General features: G+C 51.8%; 1 protein-coding gene across 2 annotated transcripts; it reads right to left on the bottom strand.

Moving 5' to 3' along the window:
- Window positions 1-1,700: 1,700 nt before the first annotated feature.
- Window positions 1,701-23,306, bottom strand: KIF3A (kinesin family member 3A). 2 transcript variants are annotated; one of them, XM_054168677.1, is made up of 19 exons: window positions 23,214-23,306; window positions 20,896-21,178; window positions 18,587-18,731; window positions 18,279-18,363; window positions 17,705-17,810; window positions 16,684-16,823; window positions 14,751-14,948; window positions 14,218-14,392; window positions 12,830-12,931; window positions 11,222-11,293; window positions 9,040-9,048; window positions 6,889-7,045; window positions 5,893-6,073; window positions 5,026-5,136; window positions 3,880-4,005; window positions 3,491-3,544; window positions 2,678-2,746; window positions 2,364-2,488; window positions 1,701-1,851 (listed from the first exon to the last, which is right to left on the bottom strand). In XM_054168677.1, exons 1-19 carry the CDS (start codon window positions 23,217-23,219, stop codon window positions 1,803-1,805), a joined length of 2,193 nt encoding a protein of 730 aa, XP_054024652.1. In that variant the 5' UTR covers window positions 23,220-23,306; the 3' UTR covers window positions 1,701-1,802. The 2 variants fall into 2 exon arrangements, with proteins under 2 accessions (XP_054024652.1, XP_054024653.1); XM_054168678.1 differs by lacking the exons at window positions 9,040-9,048; window positions 11,222-11,293.
- Between the last annotated feature and the right edge of the window lie 1,930 nt (window positions 23,307-25,236).

Genomic DNA, 25,236 nt, shown 5'->3' with positions numbered 1-25,236 from the left:
AGGGCTTCCAGCCCTGCCAGCATTGCTGTGGCCTCCTCTGGCCCTGCTCCAACAGGTCCCTGTCTGTGCTGAGGACTCCAGAGCTGCCCCAGCACTGCAGAAGGTGTCTCAGAGAGCAGAGGGAGAAGAATTTTCCCTCTGCCCCTGGTGCCAGGGATCAGTCCAGGAAATGGTTAGCACATGGATAACCCTACTCTACCCAAGCACATTCAAAGTAAGGTCAACAATTCAAGAGCAAAGCCTTCTGCAGCTTAGACTGACAGCAATTCAGAGTCATTAACTGTTTATCAAGTTTTCATTCCTCTAAGTCCTTCACAGGAACATTCTAGCATTCAAATGTGGCTACTAGCCAGAACTGAGTACACCCAAGGAGCTCTCTTGTTCTGTCATTTGTTTGTCCCTGCTGACTGCAGGCATGTGGGACTAGATGGCCTTCAAAGGTCCCTCCCAACCAAACCATTTAATGACTCTGTGCTTAAGGACTCCATTTCTCCTATTGGTACTCACAGCTTTTTACACCTCTGGCTAACCCTAAGACCATCTCAGCTCCTGCCAAGGGAGCTGCTGAGATGCCTGCAGCCCATGTGCTCCAGCACACCAGCTACAAAACACACAGGATCCAAAGGAGAGGCATCTTCTGTGACACAACAGCAATGTCTTCAAGTGAGGGGTGTCTGTTAGCAGCATAAATATCAACCCCAAAATAAAAGAGCAGCCACAGCAAAGAAATGCTTAGAGACCAGACCAGAACTGCCTTCCTCTCAGTAGAGCATAGCCAGAGATGGTACAGTCTACACAGGAATGAACAGCAGTAGCTATTCCAGGGGATGCTACTGGGAAAACTGGGCAAATCCATGCCTGGTTTATTACAGGAGGGTCAAAACCATCATCAGTTCAGTGCCCTGGTGGCCAGGGGTAAGAAAATGAAGCCATCACACTGTGTCAAGGCTGAAGCCAAACCCTGGTGTCAGAGCAGCCCCCTTAGGTCATCTCTGCTGTCCAGATTACAGAAGAATCCACACAGCTCAAACATTCCAGCCCAGAAGCATAAATAAAAGCAGCCAAAGCAACATTGCACCACAGCCTTCAAAAGGAGGGAAAAAACCCCAAAGCTCTCTCTTGCCTCTACACCAAAAGCCTGGTCCTGCACAGTGCAAAGAGATACAAACAACAGCACCACTTGGAAGCCTCACTTAGAGCATGGTCCCTTTCCAGGAGCCTCAGGCTTTTGGCATTCATGCTCACCCTCCCCAAGCACCCTTCTTTTTAGAGCAAGAGAGCAAACAAAGAGGGAGAGAAGAGCTGTACATTTGATGCACAAAAAGGCCCAGGTGAGGACTATTTAACTCAAAGGGTCTGAGATGCTCTCAAGGTTTGCAGCCGGCACGCTCAAAACTCAGCAGGTGCAAGAGAGGAGCCAGAGAAAGCTGCCAGGTGTGTGCAAAGCAGGGCAGAAATCCCAGTCATCAACCCTTGGGAGTCAACACTTCCCAACACACACACACCACACCACCCCTAGAACCCTTGTTTGCCAGAGTTTTCAACACCTTGAACACATGGGATTTCACAGCCATCATCTAAGACCTGTTTAATAGTCTGTTAATATAACATACAGGCAACAGAAGAAATACACACTGGTGGGTTTGTCTGTTAAAAATCAAAGCTCCATACCAGCAGGGCATGGTTTTCATACAGCTGAGGGGGAGGGGGAGGGGATGTCAAACTGTGCCATCTCTTGTAATTCCATATCCTGGCTCAATTTTATAGACTCACTGAACAGGCAAATCCTGACCAGGTCACACCTACTGCAGCAGGGAGTCAATGACAGCTCCTGGCTTTGCCGAACGTTTTCTGTTTGGAGAGCAAGAAAAGGAAAGGGGGTGGGGGGGGGGAAACAAACAACACCACACACACATCACTATGCTGTCTAGGAAAGAGAGGGACCAGCCACATTCCAAATCCAAACTAACAGACACTGTTACTCTGCCACAAACATAGCAAAAGCAAAATCCACCAAGGGAAATCTCCACCTGCTGAAATCTCCCCTCCCCACCCCGCCCCCACAGCACATTCCCTGCCAGTAATGGCTGTGCAGGGTCAGGCATTCAACTGACCCACAGGACAAGGTCCAGAAGATGGGAATGAAGCAAAGTAGTCCTTCTGGACAAGATTTTACTGCAGGAAAGATTTCAGCTCGGCTCTGTCCCACCTGGCATCAGTAAACTGGATACTGTGCAAAGTGTCTGCGTTCTGTCCTCTCATTAGGCAAAGGTTTGAAGACTTGGGGTAAGTTTGCACACACAAACTTAAGCCTTCCCCTGGGTAAATCCCCCATGACACAAAGATACTCCAAAGTTCTTCACCTTCTACCAGTCTTGGGCCTGGATCTTCCTTTTGAAGTCCTGGGTCTCTCCAGCTTCATCAGCGACTGCCTCAAGCTTTCTTCAGTGTAAGCCAAGTAAACGTGGGACAGGTCCACCTCAAAGGGCTGGGAAAGCAAAAAGATCATCAGAACCATGTCATGCACAGATCAGTGTTGGCTTGTGGGACACTAGGAGGACTCATCTCTTCAAAACACAGCTGGAAATGGGACAGCTATTCTAGGAGCATGCAGTGGGAGGCACAGGCAGCAGAGCCTCACCCGTGCGGCTCAAAAGAAGCTTACAAAGCCACTCACATCTTTCTCTTTCTTGTCCAGGACAGGGGTCTGCTTCCTCATGTTGTTCCCTGTATATGCCACACATTTCTGGAAGAAAGAAAGGTCTGTCAGCAAAGCCTGCTTTGGTCTGGTGAAATCCTAGAATCAAAGCATTTAGGTTGGAAAAGATCTGCCAGGTCATCGACTCCAGCCGGGGCTGCTGCTAAACCGTGGCCCTCAGCACCACATCCCTGAAACACCTCCAGGGATGGGACCACCTCCCTGGGCAGCCTGTTCCAGAGACCCCTTTCAGTGAAGAAGTTTCTTCTCATGCTGAACCTAAACCTGCCCTGGAGCAACTTGAGGACAGTTCCTCTCATCCTGTCACTGGTTTCTTGGGAGAAGAGACCAGCCCCCACCAGGCTCCAACCTCCTTTGGAGAGCTGCAGAGAGCAATGAGCTGTCCCAGCCACCTCTCCTCTGGGCTGAACAACCCCTGTTCCCTCAGCTGCTCCCCACCAGCTTTGCTGCCCTTCTCTGGACCGACTCCAGCACCTCAGTGTCAATCTGGGGGCGAGGGGCCCAAAACTGAGCCCAGTACTCCAGAAGCAGCCTCACCAGTGACAAGCACAATTGCTGATCCAAGCCAGCATGTTGGTGGCCTTCTTGGCCCCCCGGGCACAGGCTGGCTCATGTTCAGCTAGCTGCCAGCCAGCACCCCCAGGGTCTTTCTCTACCCTGGCAGCTTTCCAGCCACTCCTGGCAACCCAAGTTGCCCCCAGAGCTTCACCCATGTTCTTCTGGGCTGGCTGGCTCCCCAGGAGGTTGTGCTAACATCAGCCATGAGCTTACCAGCTGCCACTCTCCAATGTCTTCATTCCAGTGAACGTAGTTTTCAATCTTTTCCTAGAGAGAGAGGAGCACAGGAAGCGCTGCAGCCTTGCACAATCATCCCTCCAGCTGCATTTTCCATCCCTGAAGGGTTGGGCAGCTGGCTTAACAACAGCCTGGACCATCCCAAGTTGTTTTTATCAGGGAAAGGGAGAAGGAGGAGAAGGAGGAGGAGGAGGAGGAGGGAGGGGAGGGAAGGGAAAGGGAGAAGGAGGAGGAGGAGGGAGGGGAGGGAAGGGAAAGGGAGAAGGAGGAGGAGGAGGGAGGGGGGGGAAGGGAAAGGGAAGGCAACTCCCTGTGTTTGTCAGACAGGAGAACACCAGAGGGCTCAGCTTCAGCTGTGTCTTTACCTGGTAGTCCCGAGGAATGAAGTTGTCTATGATGAGCATCTGCAGGCGAAGTTCTCTGCTCAGCTGCCGAATGTTCTCCAGCAATCCCTCAATCTCTCTCTGGTGCTCTTGTTGCAGATCTGCCATCTGAGGACAAAGCAGGCACTGGAGAGTCAGTACCAGCTTAGGCCATGGTAACAGCCTAAAAGAGAACAGTCCTCTGCCCGCACGAGGCTTTTGGGAAGCAAAAGCCAGCTCTGGTTCTAGATACTCGAACATTGCTCTCTGAAGAATGAGATGTTCCAGCTCAGAGATGGCTGAGAGCAGCATGAAGGGCTCAGCTTCCTAAGATCCAACCTGGCCTTCTGCCAGTTCAAGCTCTGCACCAGCTAAGAGCAGACACAGAGCGTGCAGACAAGTTCCATCTCTGGCAAGATTTCAAGGAAAACCTCTGATGCTGAAGATAAAAATGCATTTGTTAATAGCACAGGAACTCTAGACACCAGCCAGAGGACACACTCATCCAGTGCCTGAGGAAGAGGTGAACGTGGCAGGCAGAAAGGACAGAGAGCTAAGGGCAGGGGAGCAGTTGGGCTGCTGCAAAGCAGGAGCTTGGGCTGCCAGAACACAGCTTGGTTTCAGAAATAGCCAGTGGCTTACACAGAACCAGAGAATGGTTTAGGTTGGAAGGGACCTAGAAGGTCATCCAGTTCCAACCTCCCTGCCATGGGCAGGGACACCTCCCATCAGCCCAGGTTGCTCAAGGCCTCATCCAGCCTGGCCTTGAACACCTCCAGGGAGGGGGCATCCACAACCTCCCTGGGCAACCTGTTCCAGTGTCTCCCCACCCTCACTGGAAAGAATTTCTTCCTCATCTCCAGTCTCAATCTGCTCTCCCCAAGCTCCAATCCCTTCCTTCTCATCTTATCACTACAAGCCCTTGTAAAGTTCTGAATCTCACAGGGTCTCACACAAACCTCCTCTCAGGCTGGCTTGGGGAAAAGCCCTACAGCACAGCCCTGAATCAGACATTTGAGCTACAGGAACCAAATGCACAGCACAAAGGCATTTCTAAACAGGTGGCACTTGTTCTGGTGTCACAAAGGCCCAACCCTTCCCAGCTGCAGTCCCTCCTGTGAGCACAAGTTGAGAACTTCAGGCACCAACCTCTGATTTTGCAGCCATGAGCATGGTCCAGACTTTCTTGAGCTTTTTGGTTTTGCCCTGTGCCTCCTCCTGGAGGCTGGTGTACTTCTCCTCGATGTCCAAGCGCTCTTGCTGTGGGCAACAGTTAGCAGAGACATCCACACACCATCGTCACACAGACTGTCTGCAACGGTGTGGACAGCAGCAGAAACAACTGCAACAAACCAAAGCATTTCCAAGGCCTTGGAAGCCCTGCCTTGGCCACCTGGCTCAGATCCATAGGGCCTGCAGCACCCTGCAGGTGAGCACTGCTAATATGTGGCTTCAGAAGTGGTTAGAACCATAGAGTCCCAGATTGGTTTGGGTTGGAAGGGACCTTTGAAGGTCATCTGGTCCAAACCAGCCCCTGCAGTCAGCAACTAGAGCAGGTTGCTCAGAGCCACAAACAATCTGACCTGGAATGGTTCCAGGGATGGGGCAGCTCCCACCTCTCTGGACAACCTGGGACAGGCTCTCACCACCCTCACTGCAAAAAAAATCTCTCTCTCTCCAGTCTAATTCCCCCTTTTCCTGTTCAAGCCATCACCCCTTGTTCTGTCACAACAGACCCTGCTCAGAAGTCTGACCCCAGCTTTCTGATCCTCCCTTTAAGCACTGAAAGGTCACCAGAAGGTGTCCCTGGAGCCTTCTCTTCTCCAGGCTGAACCACCCCAACTCTCTCAGCCTGGCCTCACAGCAGTGCTGTGGCCTCCTCTAGCCCCACCTGAAGCAGCCAGCTTCTGCTGTGCCCTGAGCAGAGCCACATTTCACCCCCACAAGCAACACCAAGCACAGAGCATGGTGTGCCCTGCCACTGCTGCTTTCAGCAGCTCCAGCACACAGCCTCACCTCCTTCTCCTCAAGCTCCTTGCGAAGCTGCTCTGCTCTCTTCCTCCGTTCTTCCAGTTCCATATTGGACTCTTCCAGAAGCTTCTCTTGCTCCTCTGCTTTTGCCAGCAAGTCCACTCCTCCAACAATCACCTTCTTCTCCAGTGCAGACAGTTTCTCCAACAGGGACTGGTGCTCTTGTCTACAGAGACAGGTAAGAGTGAGGCTTCCCATCCTGCAGTGCTCACACAGCAGCAGGGCCAGCTCAGCCTCACAGCCCAGACAGTGCTCACAGAGCTGGAAAAACTTGTCCTGCTCTCAAGGCTTTCAGAGGGGGTGAAGCAGCATAAATGAATGCAGGGAGTTCCCCAAGCCTCCCTTCACTTTCTCTCAAGCAAAACCAGATCAGCAAGAGAATTCTCTCCTGTCTCAAGTGTCTCCATGAGGGGCTGCAAGGCACCAGCAACATCACCAGGCCGCCCAAGGCATCTCCTTCCTGCCAGCATGGCAATGCCAGAGGCAGTAGGAGAAAAGGCAGTGAACAAAGGTGAGGGTAGAGCAGCCCAGATGCAAACCAGGCATGCTGGCTGCTGTTGGAGCAGTCTGTTTGCAAGGGGATCCCAGCAGCTTTTCAGCTCTGGAGTGGAGGACCTCTGCACCCAACGTGACAGCTCATGATGGCGTGCTGCAGGAAACAGGGCTTGCAACACAGCTACTGCCCACACAGCACAGCAACACTGCTGCTCTCCACAGCTCTCCAGGGGCTGGAGAATTCGTGTCTCAAGGCTGCCTTGCACAACTAAAGTTCAGGAGGTGGCTAAAGGGTAAGTTGGTCTTCTCCATCTGCTCTAAGCTCTGAGAGCAGAACAAGCTCCTCTCTCACTTTGCTAACAGCCAGAGCTGATGTTCAGTTCACAGTTTGACAGGCACCTCACCATGCACCTCCACACAGCCATAACTGAGGGACAGGTTAAGCAAGGAGAAAGCTACACAGACTGCTCAGAGCAGGCTACTCACTGTGCTTTCAGCAGGTCTTTTTCTCTCTTCTCCAGTTCAGCTCTGGCTTTATTTCTCTCCTCCTCTTCCATATCAAGCTTAGTTTCAAGAGCTTTTCTCTCCTCTTCAATCTTTGCTTGCATCTCCACCATCTTATCAGGGGAAACTTTCTTTTTGCCTTGAGAAGAGACAGGGAAAACAAATGAGCTCCCAGAAGAGTAAGAGATCCTCTGTATCACAGCAGTTCTTTCAAGTTCAGACTGAATGCTTGCATTTAGCAAACATGAATCCAAATAGATTTCAGCTCCAGGCTGGGCACAACCAGTCTTTCAAAGCCCACTTTAACACTGACCAGTTGTCACCAGTTCCTACAGAGAAAGAGCACTGGAACATAAGAGCAGCACCTGGAGGAGCAACCTCAAGAGAAGTCTAAGCTGGGAACTCAGATGTTTTATCTATGTAGGTGAGGCCAAATGAAGAAGAGAAGACTTCCTTGACCTACAGCTACAAAAGCTGAGCTACCAAGAGTTACAAGACTCCAGTTTCAGCTCAGCATCCCCACCACACCCCTCAGACACTGCCCTCCTGGTGGGCTGAATTACTGCAAAGTGGGCAAACAGGTATTTTAAGAACACTTTACTGTGCAAATAGAATTCAGGACAGCCCTAATGAAACCCAGGCAATTCAAGACACTTTGGGATGGTATCTAACAGTGTCTACCCACAGATCTGAAAGTACTGAGGTTTGCTGTGACTCACCAGCTGTGTCTTTACAACACAACTACAGCACACCAGGTACATCTCAGAGGGTTACAAGTGAGCAGAGCAACTCATGGAACCTATCTAGGTAGAAATGGGAAGATTCAGACTGGATGTTAGGAAGAATTTCTACAGCATGAGGGTTGGTGAGACACTGGCACAGGTTGCCCAGGGAGGTGGTGGAAGCCTCACCCCTGGAGGTTTTGAAGGCCAGGCTGGATGTGGCTGTGAGCAACCTGCTGCAGTGTGAGGTGTCCCTGCCCATGGCAGGGGGGTTGGAACTGGCTGAGCCTTGAGGTCCCTTCCAACCCTGACAATTCTATGATTCTACCACCTGAAGGGCTGGTTCCAAACACCCCTGACTTAGACAAAGCTTGAGGCTGCTGGCCTAGAAGACTTGAGTCAACTGTTGAGATCCCAACACAGGGATCTGTGGGGGGTATTTGGGGTGAGAAAGTTCAAGCCTAACATCCCCAAATCCACAGCTCCCTTTACTCACTACAAATGAATCCAATGTTGTCTTTAGTCTTCTTCAGACAAAACCACCCCAACAAAACAGTAGAATCCAGATGCCTAAAAACTAATAGCATCCATCTACTGCCAAGGGACTCTTTCACAGTGATAATTATAAGGCCAGAAGGTGCCCAAGGAAATTAAGGAAGTGGCTTCCTTCCCTCCAGCCCTCATGGCATTCAGCTTAATTTAAATACCTACATGACCTATGTGATTTACTCTGGGTGATCCTGCTCTAACAGTTGGGCTGCACTGGATGATCTTCCAACCCCTCCCATGGAGGGGTTCAGTGACCTCTGAGAGACAAACTGCACTGCAGTTGTACATTTATCTACACATCTGCACACAGGAAAAAAACCCCAAACAGTTAGTTCTGGGGCAAGGGAAGGTCTCAGCACTACAAATTGCCTCAGCTTCCATCTGCTAAACTTTGGAATCAGGTAGCAAGCACTGTTTTCTGGATTGGTCTTTGAGGGAGAAGCCCTCTCTACACAGAGCTCATCATATGGAAAAAGGTAAGGCTTTAAAAGCTCCTCACTGTTAGCACACAGCCCTGTATGTAGGGTACTTAAAATAGCTCTATGTTCAGAGGATAGTTTGGGTTGGAAGAGAGCTTAAAGATCATCCACTTCCAATCCCCCTGACATGGGCAGGGACACCTCCCACTAGCCCAGGTTGCTCCAGGTCCCTTCTAACCTGCCCTTGAAGGGAGAATCTCCAACCTCCCCTGGGCAACCTGTTTCAGTGTCTCCCCACCCTCACTGGAAGGAAATTTCTTCCTAACATCCTGCCTAGGGCTCAACTTCAAAGAAAAAGGTGAACTCAACCAAGTTTTGAGACCCAGAGCTTGTGAGAAGCTCTGCAGTTGCCTTAGGAGGAGGTGGAAATCAACGGCACCAACCTGCTTGGTCTTGCGTTAAGAGGAAGCAGAAAGCAAGTCACAGAGAGGCAGCACACACATGAAAAGAGGAGGAAAGAAAAACACATTATTGCTTTGATCATTTTGGCCAGGGATCAGCAGCATCAGAACAAACACTCATCGTATAGGCATGGTTCTGCAGGAGAAAACTCTACTTGGAGGATAACCATCACTCGGTTCCAGTAGAGCAGACAGTAATGCACTGTGGGTTTCTGCTACAGCAGAGACAGGTTCTGTACTTGAGTGCTTTGCACATCCAGGGGGGTGGGAATCTCCAGCTCACTCTTGCATTCTTCTGCCCATTCAGTGCAATGCAGAACCTAAAGGGAACACCAGGAGCCTGCCGCAAGGATCATGCCCTAAGGAACAACTCAAGAGGGTAGAGATTGCTTCTTCAGCCAGAAATCGATGCTTCCCCCTCCCCAGGGCAGCCAATCCCTTGACATCACCTCGCCAGGGTTAGCACATCTGACTTGTTTCCAGTTTTAACCAAGTCTCCAAGCCAATTCCTTCCCAAGAGACATGACAGTTGCACACAGGGAGTCTCAGCAGAGGGTTTCTCCATCATTACCCAGGGTAATTAGTAGGTTAATTTGCAGTAACTGATGCTTCCATAGAGGTAAAGAGCCAGGTTTGGTTATTCAAGCAAGTGCAGCAAGAGAGGCAGGACAGGAAAGGGTTAATGAAGGATACCACATGCAAAAGGGCCAAGCTTGAGGACAGTTAATATCCCAAACCACACTGATCCCAACAGCCCAGTGCAGCTTCCACAGCAGAACTGCCTCCAGCCTGGCAGGAGGAGGAAGGCTCCTCCACTGCTGCCACACCAGCAGGTTGCTATTAACTGTCCTCACCCCAGTAAAACACTCTGCTTCCAAGCAAGCTTTGAGAGAGCAACTTTGAAGCAAGCACATTTCCAAGCCTGCCACCCTATCACCTACCAAAGGTCTCCATGAGGTTGGGACCCTTCTTAACCTGCTGCTACACTTTCTCTGAGCTGTAGGCCACTCACATGAGTGGTGTGAGTCTGATGGAGGTGTGACTAGACAGCAGTACTTTCCAGACTCTCTCCACACACCTCTACAGTGGCTGAAGTCCCTCCAAGCCAGGTCTTGGATGTGATTTATTTCTTCAGTCAGCACTAACTGACTCTAGGGTTTGCACCAGGACAGAGCCTTCTCTGACCAGGAGCTTTTCCTCCCTACTAGACCTTAGAATCACAGAATCAATCATTGAGTTTGGAAAAGGTCATCAAGTCCAACCTTCTACCCAACACCTCCACAACCACTGGACCACATCCTGAAGTGTTTCTTGAACACCTCCAGGGATGGTGAGACTGAACTAAGTCCCTTAGTGACCAAGAACCTCATGTCATGGGGCAGTTAAAAAGACACCAACCAGCACTTTTTAAAGTTACCTGCTAAATTAAAGCCAATCAACCAAGTGCCACCATATTTACCTTGCAAGCATAAACCTTGTGTTGCTCAATCCTTGACTGCTCCACTCACCTTCTCCAAAGGTTTGAGGAGACAGTCCAGGATAAAACAGCACAAGCTCTCTAGCTGTCCTCTTTATCAGCTCTTATGGCAGCAGCTCCCTCAAAAAGGGGACCTCAGACTTTCTCCTGAAATCAAGTTGCCCAGACAAGATGAGGGGAGGGCTCCAAGCCTGGAAGTGTTCAAGGCCAGGCTGGATGGGGCCTTGAGCAACCTGGTCTAGCAGGAGGTGTCTCTGCCCATGGCAGGGGGTTGGAACTAAATCTTTGAGGTCTCTTCCAACCCAAGCCATTCTATGATGATTTTAGTTGGAAGAAACCTTTAAGGCCAAGCCCAACATTAACCTAACACTGCATAACTTGGTATTTTAGAGGGAGCATTTAACACAGAAGCTGCAAACTGTCATTTTCAGCCTATTGTTTCCCAACTGCCCTTATATCTTCAAGCATCCTGCTACCTTGCTTCCTATCACCTTCTCACCTGCCTGGCTCACAATGAACACTGAATAAACTGTTTCAGGCATGGAAGCAGCAGAGGCAAGGCATGCTTTAGCAGAGTTAAAAGCTCAGGTTTATCTTTCCAACAGACATAACAGGGAAGAGTGCAGCATTGCAAAATGGAGTGTGCAGATTATGGAAAGCTTAAAGGACTGAAGAGCTCCCACTCACTAGTGAAGGACTTATCCAGAGGTTTCTCTATGACAGAGCATGTGGAGTCTGAACTACTGCTGCTGCTACTGCCTGGAAAACAGAAATGAGTCCCACAGAACAACCCAGAGAGGAAGAAACATGCAGATGGGAAGTTAGTTCTAAAGGGAAGTAACCCAGAAGGGCCAGCAACCTGGTTCAGAAAGGCACAAGTCCCCATCAAGAAGCGTTGGGCAGGATCCCTCCCAGGCTCAGCCTGCAAAGCCACCATCTCCCAGCACAAAATAGCATGCTCAGAAAGAGAGTTTGGTTAAAACCCATCTTCACCAGCCTAGAGCTTAAGACAACATGCCAAGGCAGCTTCCAGTTCAAGCGACAGCAGGGGGAACCAGCTCGTAGTGGAGAAGGCTGTGGCTGTCTGCAGTAGCAGAGGATTCAGTGACCAGGAGTCCTTTCCAGTCTTATGTAGGTGGCCAGGGGTGCTCCTCCCTCTGGAAGGCAGAAATCAGCTCACACAGGGGCAGTTGCTGTGTGTACTCCAGCTAGTAGCACCCCTAAGTAGGGACCTTAAGAGTAACTTGTTTGGAAGCTGAGTAAGTAAGTTACTTGCCCCACATTCTGAAGGTGGTCTCCTCTTGGGAGGAGATATGGGCACAGTTTGGTGCTTGATGGGGACTGTGGTTAATCAGGTGGCTTCCAGCAATTACCAGAAGGTGAAAAATGAAGTTGTTGTTATCAGCAAGGGCATGAGAGAGGTCATTTATGACTCTGCTTGGACAGAAACCAACATGAAGAGACTGCACCTAAAGCAGATGAGCGCTTCAGGGCAGGAAGGCAGGGTCAATGTCAAAATGAATTTACTAGAGAAGCTAGAAGCTGAGGAGCAGCACTGGGCTTAACTTCTGCTCCCCATCAGAGAGGCTCTAGAGGCACATAGCAAGCTCCCTGGAAGCCACAGCATCCCATGGCACCCAGTGATCTGCACTTCTAGGTTCTGCAACATCCCCTGGAGTTGAGATGTTACACAGGAGTTTAACACTGGTGCAGGACAAAGCAAACTTCACCATGGGATTTCCGGAGTGTTCCCAAACAAGGCATGTGCAGCTGCCATTTGGCTTTTCAGCTTGCACAAAGACACTCAGAGATCAGGTTTTCTCTCCATCAACATAAAATAGGACATCAGTAGAGTCAGTAACCAAACATCCATAAGACAGATGAATCCTTTGCCTGAACTACAGCCAGAATTCCCCCTCCAACCATTCCCATGGCTATGAAAACCACACCTGCCTCCCACTGATCTTGGGTGCCTTCCTTCCCCCCACCTCTGAGAGCTGGGGAAGTTCCAGCACACCAGGCACAAGCCATTCAGCCACCTTGAGGCAACCAGGAAGCCACAAGAGAAGAGGATGTTCTCCACAAGCAAGGATGACTACCCCAAGTGGAAGCAGGTACTAGAGAGGTTGGCAGCTGGGCACCACACAGCTTTATTTCTAGAAGAGGCATGATAATTGCAGCGGCTGGAGGGCAGCTCTACAACTCCACTTCTGCCTGCCTGGCTCTGCCTACAGCTTCTGCCACCAGCTCCTGGTAGGGGACTGGAGGCACTGCCAGGAATCTCTGCCGCCTTACCCCGACGCTTCTTCCGCTTCTCCCCATCCTCTCCAATCTCCCCTTCGTCATCTTCATCCTCCTCTTCAGAATCACTGGTCTCAGAACCAGAGATCTCTTCCCCTAGAAGAGAAAAGTGTCCTTTTAGATGTGCTTTTCCTCACCTCACAGTTTGTCACAGCTTGCTCCTGTGACAGCAGCAACTGTCCAGCCCAGCAGTGTCCTACATCAGCTTATGAGCAGCTGCAGAGGTCACGAAGCATTGAGCACACAGCTTGCCATCACCCTGAGAAGCCCAGGCTAACCTCTTCGGAGGAAAGGCTGGGAACTGGGGCTGTTTAGTCTGGAGAAGAGCAGACTGGGGGGGGATCTCATCAATGCTGATCAATACTTGAAGGATGGGACCAGGCTTTCTTCAGTGCTGCCCAGTGACAGGACAAGGGGTAACAGGCACAGACAACTTATGTTCCACCTAAACACGAGGAGGAGCTTTTAATTCACAGGTGGCAGAGCACTGGAACAGGCAGCCCAGAGAGATGGAGGAGTCTGCACCTCTGGAGACATTCCAGAGGAATCTCCAGTTTCACAAATGTTTATCATTGCTGCCCCTGTAAATAGGAAGCTCAGATGTTTCAGGCTGAGTTTGGAAACCAAGCTCAACAGAAGCCAACATCTAACACCCTGGCCTCCCAGCACCGTTAGAGAACAAAACTGGTTCCAAGCTTGCAGCCTGAAATGTAAGAAGCCAACCTCAGCACACCAGGGATGAAATAGCTACAGCCAGCCCCCAGTCCTTGAGGGAAGAGTTACTGACCATTTCCTGCTCCTCCTGACCAGGACAGACATGTTGAGTTTCTGCTCCAGCTGTTCCCTGCTGTGAGCATCTCTGAAGAGGGCTGTCCAGCCAAGGGCACTATTCAGGGTCCCCTGGCAGGGTCTTTCAGTGCTGACAGACTAACACTGTCACAAGGCCATGATGCTACAGGGCTTAAAGGTGTGTTTTTTAACTCTGTGCAGCACTTGAAAGCCAGCCCCAGTTCCACCTCCACAAAATCAGTTCATTGTTCTGCTGAAAACACACCAGCCCTCCTCCTCCAACCCTTTGCCATGCTACATGAATTCCCTGCACCATGTCCAGCCATGAAAGAGCCCTCTTGCTCACAGGAGAGGCTGGACAAACCTAACACAGCCCAGAAGCCACCACTTACCCTGGTGCTAAGTGCCACCTAGTGCTAAGTGCAAGCAAAGCCAGGTCCCACTGGTCACCACTGCCCTGGGGACACCTCTCCTGGAAGCCAGGGGGTAAAATAAAAGCAGGACAGTGGCCTGCACCAGCTGCCAGACTAGTGTGACCCACCTCCCAAGGTTCACACTCAGAATGAGGGCTGACACCCACAGGGGGCCCTCACCTTCTTCCAGTTTTTTCTTCAGCTCTTCAATTTCCTTTTGGAACTGGCGGAGCAGAGCGTCTTTGGGATCTTCATTGATCCTGGCCTTGTTCTTGATGTTCTTGGCTCTGTTGGCATACCTGAGCGTGCTGATGGTCTCATCGTAGTTGTAGTCTGCTGGCCCGATGTTTGCACACTGTGACACACACAAGACAGTTACTGGGGGACACTGCCAGAGCCCAGAACAAGCAATTTCAGGAGCCATCCCCAGCTCTGCCTCTCTCACTGCTGCTCTCCCCAAGCTTCCCTGCTGCTTCAACACCAAAGCTAATTCTGGCTACTCCAGGACAGCTTCTACGTGACCTTAGAGATATCTGCACCGTGTTCAGAACCTCAACAGAGGCAAAGAGACACAAGATGCCAGGGAAGGTTCCCTAAGCTGCAAACAGCTCTGGACTGAAGAGGTGAGTGCCAGGGTGCTCTCATGGCAGGATCACTCTGCTGTCCCCATCAAAGCACAGCCCTGGCACTGGGAAGGGCCTCTCTCAGCTTACCATCATGGTTTTGGAGTTGCCCCCCAGGGAATCCTGGAGGAGCCTGGTCAGCTTGGAGTTGCGGTAGGGCACGTGGGTGCTCTTGCCATCCACCAGTGCCGAGATGACATTGCCCAGCGTGGAAAGAGAGAGGTTGATCTTGGTGGCTTCCTTCAGCCGCTGCCCTGTGGCTCCAGTTTTTGCCTGCCTTTCAGAACCCTGGGAAGGGAGAAAGAAGCAGGAGTTACAGATCACAGAATCACCTTGGTGGGAAAAGACCTCCAAGATGAAGTCCAACTATCAGCCTAAGCCCACCATGGCCACTAAACCACGACCTGAAGTGCCATGGCCACACATTTCTTGAACACGTCCAGGGACGGGGACTCCACCACCTCCCTGGGCAGCCTGTTCCACTGCCTGATCACTCTTGCAGTGAAGCTTTACCTAATCCCCAGCCTAAACCTCCCTGGCACAATTTCAGGCCATTTCCTCTCCTTCTATCACCTGATACTAGGGAGAAGAAATCAAACCCCACCTCACTCTAACCTTCTTTTAGGTAGTTGTAGAGAGCTACGAGATCCCCCAATACATCTTCCCTCTCTAAAGAGGATCAACTACACATGAAGTCTTGCTGGCAGCCATGTCACCAACCACCTCACCTGGCTAAGTACCTCAGATTGTTAGAGAGACAAGTCTAACAGGTTGGAACTGAAGCTTTCAGCACCATAAAACTATGGATTGCTCAAACAGCAGTGCTGGGAGGTCAAAGTTGGGCTTGTTCAGCCTGGAGAAGAGAAGGCTCCAGGGAGACCTTCTGGTGGCCTTTCAGTGCTTCTAAGGCTGATCAGAAACCTGGGGACAGACTTCTGAGCAGGGCCTGTTGTGACAGGACAAGGGGTGATGGTTTGAACTGAAAGAGTGATTTAGACTGATATTAGGAAGAAATGCTTTGCTATGAGGGCAGTGAGAGCCTGTCCCAGGTTGTCCAGAGAGGTGGGAGACGCCCCATCCCTGGATCCATTCCAGGTGAGGTTGTTTGGGGCTCTGAGCAACCTGCTCTAGTTGCAGATGTCCCTGCTGACTGCAGGGGGGTTGGACTGGATGACCTTGAACAGTCCCTTACAGACTGAAGCAGTGCATGATACTAATGCAGCTGGGATAATGGAGATTGGCTCCATGACCAAACACATTCTGAGAAGTCAGCAGTTGTGAGGCACCTCAGCTGCAGCTGCCAAGCACCATTCCAGCCTTTCCCATCAGCAGTCACTCTCTCCATCAGGCAGGAAACCAACACCGCAGTGACTCTGAAGTGTTTTTCAGAGCAACCTAAACGTACATCAGGTAAATAAGGTCAACACGCAGGCACAGAGTGCCCGTGGTCTCCCCTCTCCTGCATCTTCTCCAGAGGAAACCTGGGCTGAGGCCACAGCACAATCCCACTGGTTCAAAGTGAGTGACAGGGAGGGAACAGAGTGACAGAGCTGTGGAGTTTTCTCTGGAGACACTGCAAACCCACCTGGCCATTGTGGACCTGGGCAAGCTGCTGTGGGTGCCCCTGCTTTAGCAAGGGGGTTGGAATGGGTATCTCCAGGGGTCCCTCCCAAATCCCTCATTCTGAAACCCTCAAGCGATGAACTGCACGGTCACAACCCTCTCAAAGACAAGAAAACTCAATCCAGAGAGCTCTTTCCAGTGTAGCCAATCCACTCAATGATTAATTTATAGAAGCAAGAGAGGACTTTCCCTGGGACAAGCCCTAGCTACAAGGACTCTTCCCCCGGTATACCTCTAACTTCAGGTCCCCACTGAACACCGCACAGAAGTTCAAGGCCAAACCAAAGCACAGAGCCACTTCAGCTGTGGATCTTAACGCCGTTTAGGGTGCCTTCCACAGCCCACAGGTGATCTGTGACGCCCACCCGAGGTTCCAGCAGGCCCAGCCGGCCCTACTCACAGCCAGGTCGACGAGGTGCAGCTTGCCCATGCGCACGTGCATGTTGCCATCCACCCCCTTCTCGCTGCACTCGATGGTGATGGTGAAGATGGCGTGCGAGCGCGAGCTGTGCTCGTTCATGTTGGTGGCACCAACAGAACCTTTGGAGGGAGAGAGAGAACAAGCAAAGAGGTCTTCAGAAGGACTCACAGGCTCCCCTAGCGCTTCCTGGTCTCAAAGATGACTTCATCCCCTCTTTACCCACCCCTGTTTTTCAGAAGATGGATGGTCGGAGCCAGCAGCAAACTGCATTCTTGGGTGCTGGAGGTGCAGCACACCTCCAGTTTGGACTTGCAGAGGTGTTACAGCCTGCTGTAGCTTAAAGATGACAACCACAGACTCCCATCCCAACAGCAGAAGTGGTTCTCAGCTGTCTCTTTAAGGCTACAAAGATCAGGAGCCTACAGCATAGATTCACAGAATCCTAGAGGTTGGGTTGGAAGGGTGGAAGATCATTCTAGTTCCAACCCTCCTGCCATGGGCAGGATGATCTTCAGGGTCCCTTCCAGTTTGCTCAAAGCCTCATGCAACCTGGCCTTGAACACCTCCAAGGAGGGGGAGTTCCATGACCTCCGAATAACCTGTTCCAGCATGCACAGCTGATCCCTGAAAACAGCTGCACTTTGAGAAATAAGAGCACAGTAATCCTTGCCAAGAGCAACAGCAGCCAAAACTTCAGGTCATAAAAGGATTTGAGTTTCAGAAGCCATACAGAAGACAAAGCACCTCCCACCCACACCACCTCCCTAGCCATATTCCATCCTGACCAGAACTGAAGAGGGCAAATGTGCAAGACACACACTAGCAGTTGTGACAACTGCTCCCCTTCTTCACCTGTGCTTCACAAGCAGTTCAGGAGGAGGTATCCTTGTTTTCCTCTCTGCTCAGCTGAACGATCTCCCCAGGGTAGGCCTGGGATCTCTTACTCTGGGGTCCCATAACCAGCCTGAGCTAGAAAGCTGCCCACAGCAAGGCTACGTACGGTTCTTGTGGCCCAGAGTCATGATCCTGTCCATATCATCTGCATTGTTTACAACATAAGCTGAAAGGTCTTTGATGTAAACTCCCACATCAGGTCTCTCTTTGACCTAAGAGAGAAACAGTTGAGACTGAGCATCCCCAGCAGATCCCCAACAGCAATTTCCAGGGGTACTTTAACAGGACAGGTTCTGCTTTGCATGCAAGAGGCTCCCAGTCTTAGAATCAAAGCAGCTAAAGAATAAAGACTCATGCAGGCCAAGAGTCCACTGGTTTCCTCTGGTGGCAGATAGCAACCTGAAAGCTCAGTCTGCAATTCCTAGGAACACTGCTGAGAGGCCTCTGGGGTAGAAGTGCAGGTGGCAAAACTGACCCAGATGGAGCAGCCAGTTTCTCACTGTGCAACTGCCCAAGGGGAGGAGGTTCAGAAGTCAGTGGTGATATCCAGCTACTCTATCTTAGGGAAGTAGCACCAGTGCTGAGGAGTCCAACCTCTACTTCCCTTCAAGTGCTTCTCTGGTCTTTAAAGTAGTGGTCACTGAATCAGGACAAGCAGCAGATCTGGACAGCAGGCTCACCTCTAATCTCTGAGTCTGGTCTTTCCCCAGCAAGTCCCTCACTTCCTCGTTGTAGATCTCCAGGTAAGACACACGAACCAAAAACCTGAAGGCAAACAGTTGAGGAGCTCTCTCAGTAAGGAATGTGTTAGTCCAACAAAGAGTGCAGAGGAAACAGTCATGCATGGCCACAACCCCACCAAGAGCTGTCCCAAGCAGCAGGCTACAAGCTAAGGGCAGAGGGACCCTGTCAGTTGTCATTGACAAGGTCAGGCTCCTGCTACATGGAGACATAAGAGAGAGAAGCAGTGAGCAGAAGCTTTTTTTACCTTGTGTCCCCCTCTGCCTTGGCAATGTGGCCAAATATATGGGCAAAGGAGTTGGGGATGATGCCTCGAAGCTCAGGAACTGCTCGGACCCCTTCCATGGTGAAGGTTTTGCCTGTTCCAGTCTGCCCATATGCAAAAATAGTACCTGAAGGGTAAGAAGATACATGAGCAAACACCAAGAAGCTGCTAGCTGCAGTTTGACTTCATCCCTTCTTAGCATGATGGCTCTAAACAGCTCTGTTGTTATGGAGTTGAAGGTTTCCACCCACTCCAGGAGGTACAGCAAGAGAAACGCTGGGCAGCCACAGCCAAGAGGCTGAGCCACTGCTTTCTGCAGCCTGCAAGATAGCCAAGAAATTGTCAGCTTGTTTCAACTGCACAGAGTGATTAAAGTGTGAGTGCTAGTACACTTAGGTCTCACACACAAGTAATTAAGGCAAGCCCAATTAATAACATGGTCAATCAGAGGACAATCATTAGATACCAACTGCCAAACCAACTACTGCTGGTGCTCTAAGCCATGGCAGAAACAGCGTGAGGCTTTTGGACAGGCCACAGCACAAGCCCAGCTCTCAAGCTGCAGCTGCAATCTGGCCTGCAAAGGAAGACATCCAGAAAGCATCCTGAGATCCCAGACTCAAGAACTCCAGAAATATCCTGGTTCTAAGCTTTAACCTAGCACTGATGGAAACTCAAGACACTGATGTTACAGAAAAGCTGGACAGAATATTTCAGCTGGAAGGGACCTACAGCAATCACAGAATTGCTTGGGCTGGAAGAGACCTTTAAGATCATCAAGTCCAATCACCAACCCAGCACTGCCAGGTTACCACTAAACCACATCCCTTCCACATCATATCTACACAGCTCTGAAATTCCTCCAGGGATGGAACTCCCCCATTGCCTTGAGGAGCTTGTCCCAGGGCTTGACAACCCTTTGGGGGAAGAAATTGTTCTTCAGGTCCAACCTAAACTTCTCCTGGAGCAACTTGAGGCTGTTTCCTCTCATCCTCTTGCTTGTTCCTTGGAAGAAGAGACCAACACCCACCTCATTCCAGTCTCCTTCCAGGGAATTGTAGAAGGTCTCTCTTCAGTCTCCTTTTCTCCAGACTCAACAACCTCAGTTCCCTCAGGTGCTCCTCACCAGCCCTGTTCTCCAGACCCTTCATCAGCTTCATCACCCTTTTCTAGACCTACTCCACCACCACAATGTCCTTTTAGTGTGAGGAGTCCAAAACTGAACCCAGTACTCAAGGTGAAGCCTCACCAGTGCCCAGTACAGAGGGCCCAAACATGGCTCTACTCCTGCTGGCCACACTATTGCTGATCCAAGCCAGGATGCTGTTGGCCTTCTTGGCTACCTGGGCACATGCTGGCTCACCTTCAGGCAGCTGTCAACCACCGAGTCCAAGTGCCTGAGCAATTCAGGGCTCATGAAGACTTAAAGCATATTGTTGAGGGGACTGTCCAAATGCCTCTTAAACACTGACAGGTTTGAGGCACCAACCACTTTTCCAGGACACTTGTTGCAGGATTTGACCACCCCCTTGATAAAGAAACACTTCCTCACATTCAGTCCAAACCTTCAACCACTGATTTGCAAATCATGAATTGCAGTCAGCTGAGACCAGGGTGTGTTAGCATAAGAGCTTATGAGGTTCTTCATAAACATTGAGGACTTTGTCATCTGTTGCCACCTGCAGCATGCTGCTATGGAAAGCAGCGGAGTGCTTCCCCGCCAGCGCTCGCTCTCCTTCAGCTAACACATTTACATGCACAGCAGAGACACACAAACCATGGCCACGCTCCTCCCAGCTGGAGGAAGCACCACGGGGCAGGGCAGATGTGCTGAGCTAGTTATCTTAGTTGAAAACAGCCAAGTTGAGAGGAGAAGATGCAGCAGTTCTGTGCACAAGGCTGCTGGGCATTACCTAGTTACTGCAGGGCCGTGGGCAGCTGCCTGGTTACTGAAATGGCACAGTGAAGAGCTGCTGAGAAGTCTGATGATGAGACAAAGGGCAGATCTTTGGCAAACAGAAGATAGAGGAGAAAAAAAAAAATTTTAATCACCCAACTGACTGATCTCAGCTGTGTTGTGTTCATCACCAGCTAATGGTCACAGCAGGTGCAACCACTGAGTGCCCACCACACAAAGTACCTTCAGGCTACCTTGAGGCCACAACAGAAGCAACAGAGGGCTATAGACCTCAGAAGGTGACTGGCCCCTCAAGTAAGATCATCAAGAACTCTTAACTAGGCAACAAAAGAACAGGAGATGGGCTCCTTGACTTAAACCACGGAAGACTTACCATTGTATCCTTCTAGCACAGAGTCAATGATAGGCCGTGCAGTCAAATTATAGACATCCAGCTGTTTACTCTCTGGTCCAAACACCGTGTCAAAGGTGAATGTCTTGGGAGGCTCATTGGATGAGTCTGTTTTGTGGACAGTTATAGTTCCTCTCATCTCATCCACGCTGACTGCCATCTTGTAGCCTGTAGCTTTCTCGCGGTCATTGAGAGGCCGGCAGCGAACAACCACCTTGACATTATCGCAGCTCTCTGGTTTGTCCAGCTTCTCCAGCTTGTTGATCTATCATCAGTTAAAAAGCAACCAATTATACAGGCTCTGACACCACACTCCACATGCCTGTGTGTTTAAGCACAAACCCTGCTGAATCAACTCGAGTCGACACGTCCATCCCCACACGATAGGGACTTAAAACCAGAATACACTTAAACACTTACTCAAAGCAATCCTCTGTTGGCTCAAATAGGAACTCAAGGATAAACCTGAGACTCACTCAAGATCATCTAACAATTGATTCCAGGAAGAATTGCATGCTTGGAAGCAATCTGTGAGGAGTTTGCTGGAAGCAGCTGTGGCCACGCCAGTCTTTCACATCAACACTCTCTCGCTGGTGCCCCCAAACCTGAAACCTCGCAGGTGACACAAGCAGAGGCCAACGAGCACTGGCTGAAGGCAACTCATTTCAGTTGCAAGCTTCAGTGCACTTTCTGAATTCCAGCCACTTAGAAAATGCCAATGCAGTGTTATAAAACCTCCCAAACCTTTTCTTTCATCAAGTGGTTACAAGCTCTGAAGCTCCTCTGATGCAACTGCACTGAAGCAAGCTGATCACACAATCATAGAAACAGAATTGGTCTGGTTGGAAAAGCCCTCCAAGGTCACTGAGACCAACCTTCAGCCCAACACCACCATGGCCATTAAACCATGTCCCCAAGTGCTATGTTCACACATTTTTTGAACACCTCCAGGGATGGGGACTCCACCAGTGCCCTGGGCAGCCTGTTCCAATCCCTGACTACTTCTCCAGCAAAGAAATTATTCCTAATCTCCAATCTAAACCTCCTTTGGTACAACTGCAGTCCATTTCCTCTTGTTCCATCACCTGATACTAGGGAGAAGAGACCAACCCACACCTCACTCCAACCTCTGTTCAGGGAGTTGTAGAAAGCAATGAGGTCTCCCCTCAACCTCCTTTTCTCCAGGCTGAACACCCCCAGGTCCCTCAGCTGCTCCTCCCTAGCCCTGTTTCCAGACCCTTCCCCAGCTTTGTTGTCCTTCTCTGGACCTGCTCCAGCCCCAAAACATCCTTCTTGAAGTGAGTGCCCCAAGACTGACCCCAGGATTTGAGCTGTGGCCTCACCAGTCCCCAGTACAGGGGGAGCATCACTTCACTACTCCTTCTGGTCACACTATTGCTGATGCAGCCAGGATGCTGTTGGCCTTCTTGGCCACCTAAGAATGCAGTATTCTAAAAACCTCACAAACCTTTTCTTTCATCTAACAGCCACAAATGCAAACTCTGAAGCACCACTGATTCAATTGCACCGAAGCAAGCTGGTATCAGCTGCTCTTTCCTGATCAAATAAATCGCAAACACTCTGATCCAGTGAAGTCTAAGGCACTACCCTTGGTAACAGATTCTGTATCTGAGCACTGAACCACTTCCAAAGCAGCCACCTCGGATGGCAGCAAGAAACAAACCCTCCTTCCAAGCGCCTTGCCCACCCCTGCCAGGCCTCAGCACAGGCCAGGAACAGCTTCTGCTGGTGGAAGCTGAGAGCTGTGTGGTCTCATCTACTGAAGCAGGGATCCCACAGCCCTCTTCTACCACTGCAGGTGCAGGGGAGTTTCTGGAATCAGAATGAGCCACACAAGCAGCATCACTCCCAGCGGGAAGCGCTGCCTGAGCTGGACCTCAGCCCTGAGCGGACCCCACATCCCTCAGCTGTGCCACCACCCCCGCCCTCAGCGCCGTTTGCCTCGCCAGCAGCGGGGCCGTGCTGGCGCAGCGAGCCTGCGCAGCATCACGGCGGAGGCTCGGGAGCAGCAGCGACAGCGAGGTCAGCCACCACCCCTCGCTGCCAGGGAAGCCGCCCTACCCCACCGTCCCCGCTCAGCTTGACAGCGCGGCACACACCGCCCATCATTTCCCATCGCACAACGCACGGCGCTTCCCACACCGAGGCCGCGGGGCCTCCGATTCCCCTCAGCGCTGGGCTCCTCGGGTCCTGTCAGCGACGGATCGAGGAAAGCAGGCAGCGGCCAACAGCAGAGCAGGGCCGGGCTGACAGCGCGGAGCAGGCGGGGAGGCACTCACCGGCATGGCGGCAGAAGGCAGGGAGCGGCGGCGAGCAGGGAGCGGCGGCAGGCGCGGGGAGCCGCCGGGCGGCACAACGGAACAATAACAGCACCGCGCCTGCGCCCGCCCCGGCGCCGCAGCCAATCCCCGCGCGCTGCGGAGGCCGCGCAGCCAATGGCTGGAGAGGAGGGACCGCCCCTGCCCCCTCGCTGTCATAGGAGCCAATGGCGAGGGGGCGGAGCGGCGGGGGGCGGGCGAGGCGCTGCCATGGAAACGGCGGCGAATGGGGGGGATGCGGGGCGGGCCACGGCCGGGGCCGCTGCGGGGGGATCACCGCTTCCCGGGGCTACGGAGCTAGGGGCGACGAGGCTCCGAGGGCTGACAGGCCCCTGTAGGGCTGACAAGGCTCCGGGGACTGACAGGCCTCCATGGGGCTGACAGGGCTCTGGGGTTTCTGACAGGGCACTGGGCCTGGCGAGGCTCTGCGGATTGACAGAGCTCTGACTTTCAGGGTCTGCCACGGCTCCAGTGATTCTGAAAGGGCTCCATGGCCCTGACAGGGTGCTGAGCCTGATGAGGCTCCAGTGGCCCTTACACAGCTCCCACTGCAGCAGGAGAGCCCCTCCAGTAGGTCTGGCAGGGTTCTGTGGCTCTGACAGAGCTCTGGGCCTAATGAGGCACTGAGGGGAGTGACAGAGCTCTGGGCCTGTGACACGGGCTCCTGAGCTGACAGTGCTGCAGCCTCGCCCTGTTCTCCACACAAGCAGTAAATCCATCTCCCTTTCCTCCTGCTCCTTCCTGCCCAGGAATTTCTGCACACCCGAGCCCTTCTGCTGGCAAGTTGCAGGGTGTCGTTCCAGTCCCACTCCTCCTCCTTCTAGCAAGCCCTGGGACGCCAGGGCAAGGCCAGGACACATCAAGCACAGAAACAAACCCAGGGCTGCCAGTCACTTGCGTTGTCTTTTTGCCAGAGGCTGGTAGGCAGGAGCAGGAATGTGGACAGGATTGGTCTGGGGATTCCAGAAGGGTTTCTGATCTCAGCCAGCAGACTCAGCAGGGTATCCAGGGCTGGGAGCACGCTGGTAATGACAGGACAAGGACAGCTGAGCATCACAGATGAGTCAGGAAGCCAGAAGCCAAGGTGTTCAGCAAACACAATCTCCACGCTGTTTATGTGTTGCCACAGCGTTACTCAGAGCTCTGCTGTGTGCAAAGGCTCGCAGGCTAATGGAGTCATTTAGCACCCAGGGAAAAAAATGTATAACCCAAAGGGCTGCTGAGGGAACGGGGAGCTGTGTGTGGGCTGACAAAGCTGAGGAACAAGAAAAGATTTAGCATAAAATATTGCAACCAGCTCCCAACACAAAACACTGTGTGAGAAAAACAAAGAGAGGCAGGAGCCAGGCTGAGAGTGGTTGTGAGAGGTGGAGCCCTTGGCTGGAGGCAAACACGGGGTGAAACAAGGGTGCTGGCAAAGGGGCCCAGCCCTGGCAGGCACAAAAGTGCCTATCATAGAATCACAAGAGTGGTTTGGGTGGGAAGGAACCTTTCAAGGTCACCCAGTAGAAGTGCCCTGCAGTCAGCAGGGACATCTGCAACTGGAGCAGGTTGCTCAGAGCCCCACACTGTCCTGGAATGGTTCCAGGGATGGGGATCTACCACCTCCGGGCGACCTGGGACAGGCTCGCACCACCCTCAGTGTCAAACATGTCTTCCTTTTCTCCAGTCTGAATATCCCTCTTTTAGTTTAAACCACCACCCCTTGTCCCATCACAACAGCCCCTGCTCAAAAGTCTGTCCCCAGCTTTCTGATCAGCCCGTGAAGCACTGAAAGGCCACCAGAAGGCCTCCCTGGAGCCTTCTCTTCTCCAGGCTGAGCAACCCCAACTCTCAGCCTGGCCTCACAGCAGAGGGCTTCCAGCATTGCTCTTCTGGCCCTGCTCCAACATGTCTGTGCTGAGGACTCCACAGCTGGCCCTAGCACTGCAGGGGGGGTCTCAGCAGAGCACAGCAGAGGGGCACAATCCCCTCCCTGCCCCTG

The sequence above is a fragment of the Dryobates pubescens genome, chromosome 16 (assembly GCF_014839835.1).
Source record: "Dryobates pubescens isolate bDryPub1 chromosome 16, bDryPub1.pri, whole genome shotgun sequence".
Lineage (NCBI taxonomy): Eukaryota > Metazoa > Chordata > Aves > Piciformes > Picidae > Dryobates > Dryobates pubescens.
This window is presented reverse-complemented; position numbering and strand designations above follow the sequence as displayed.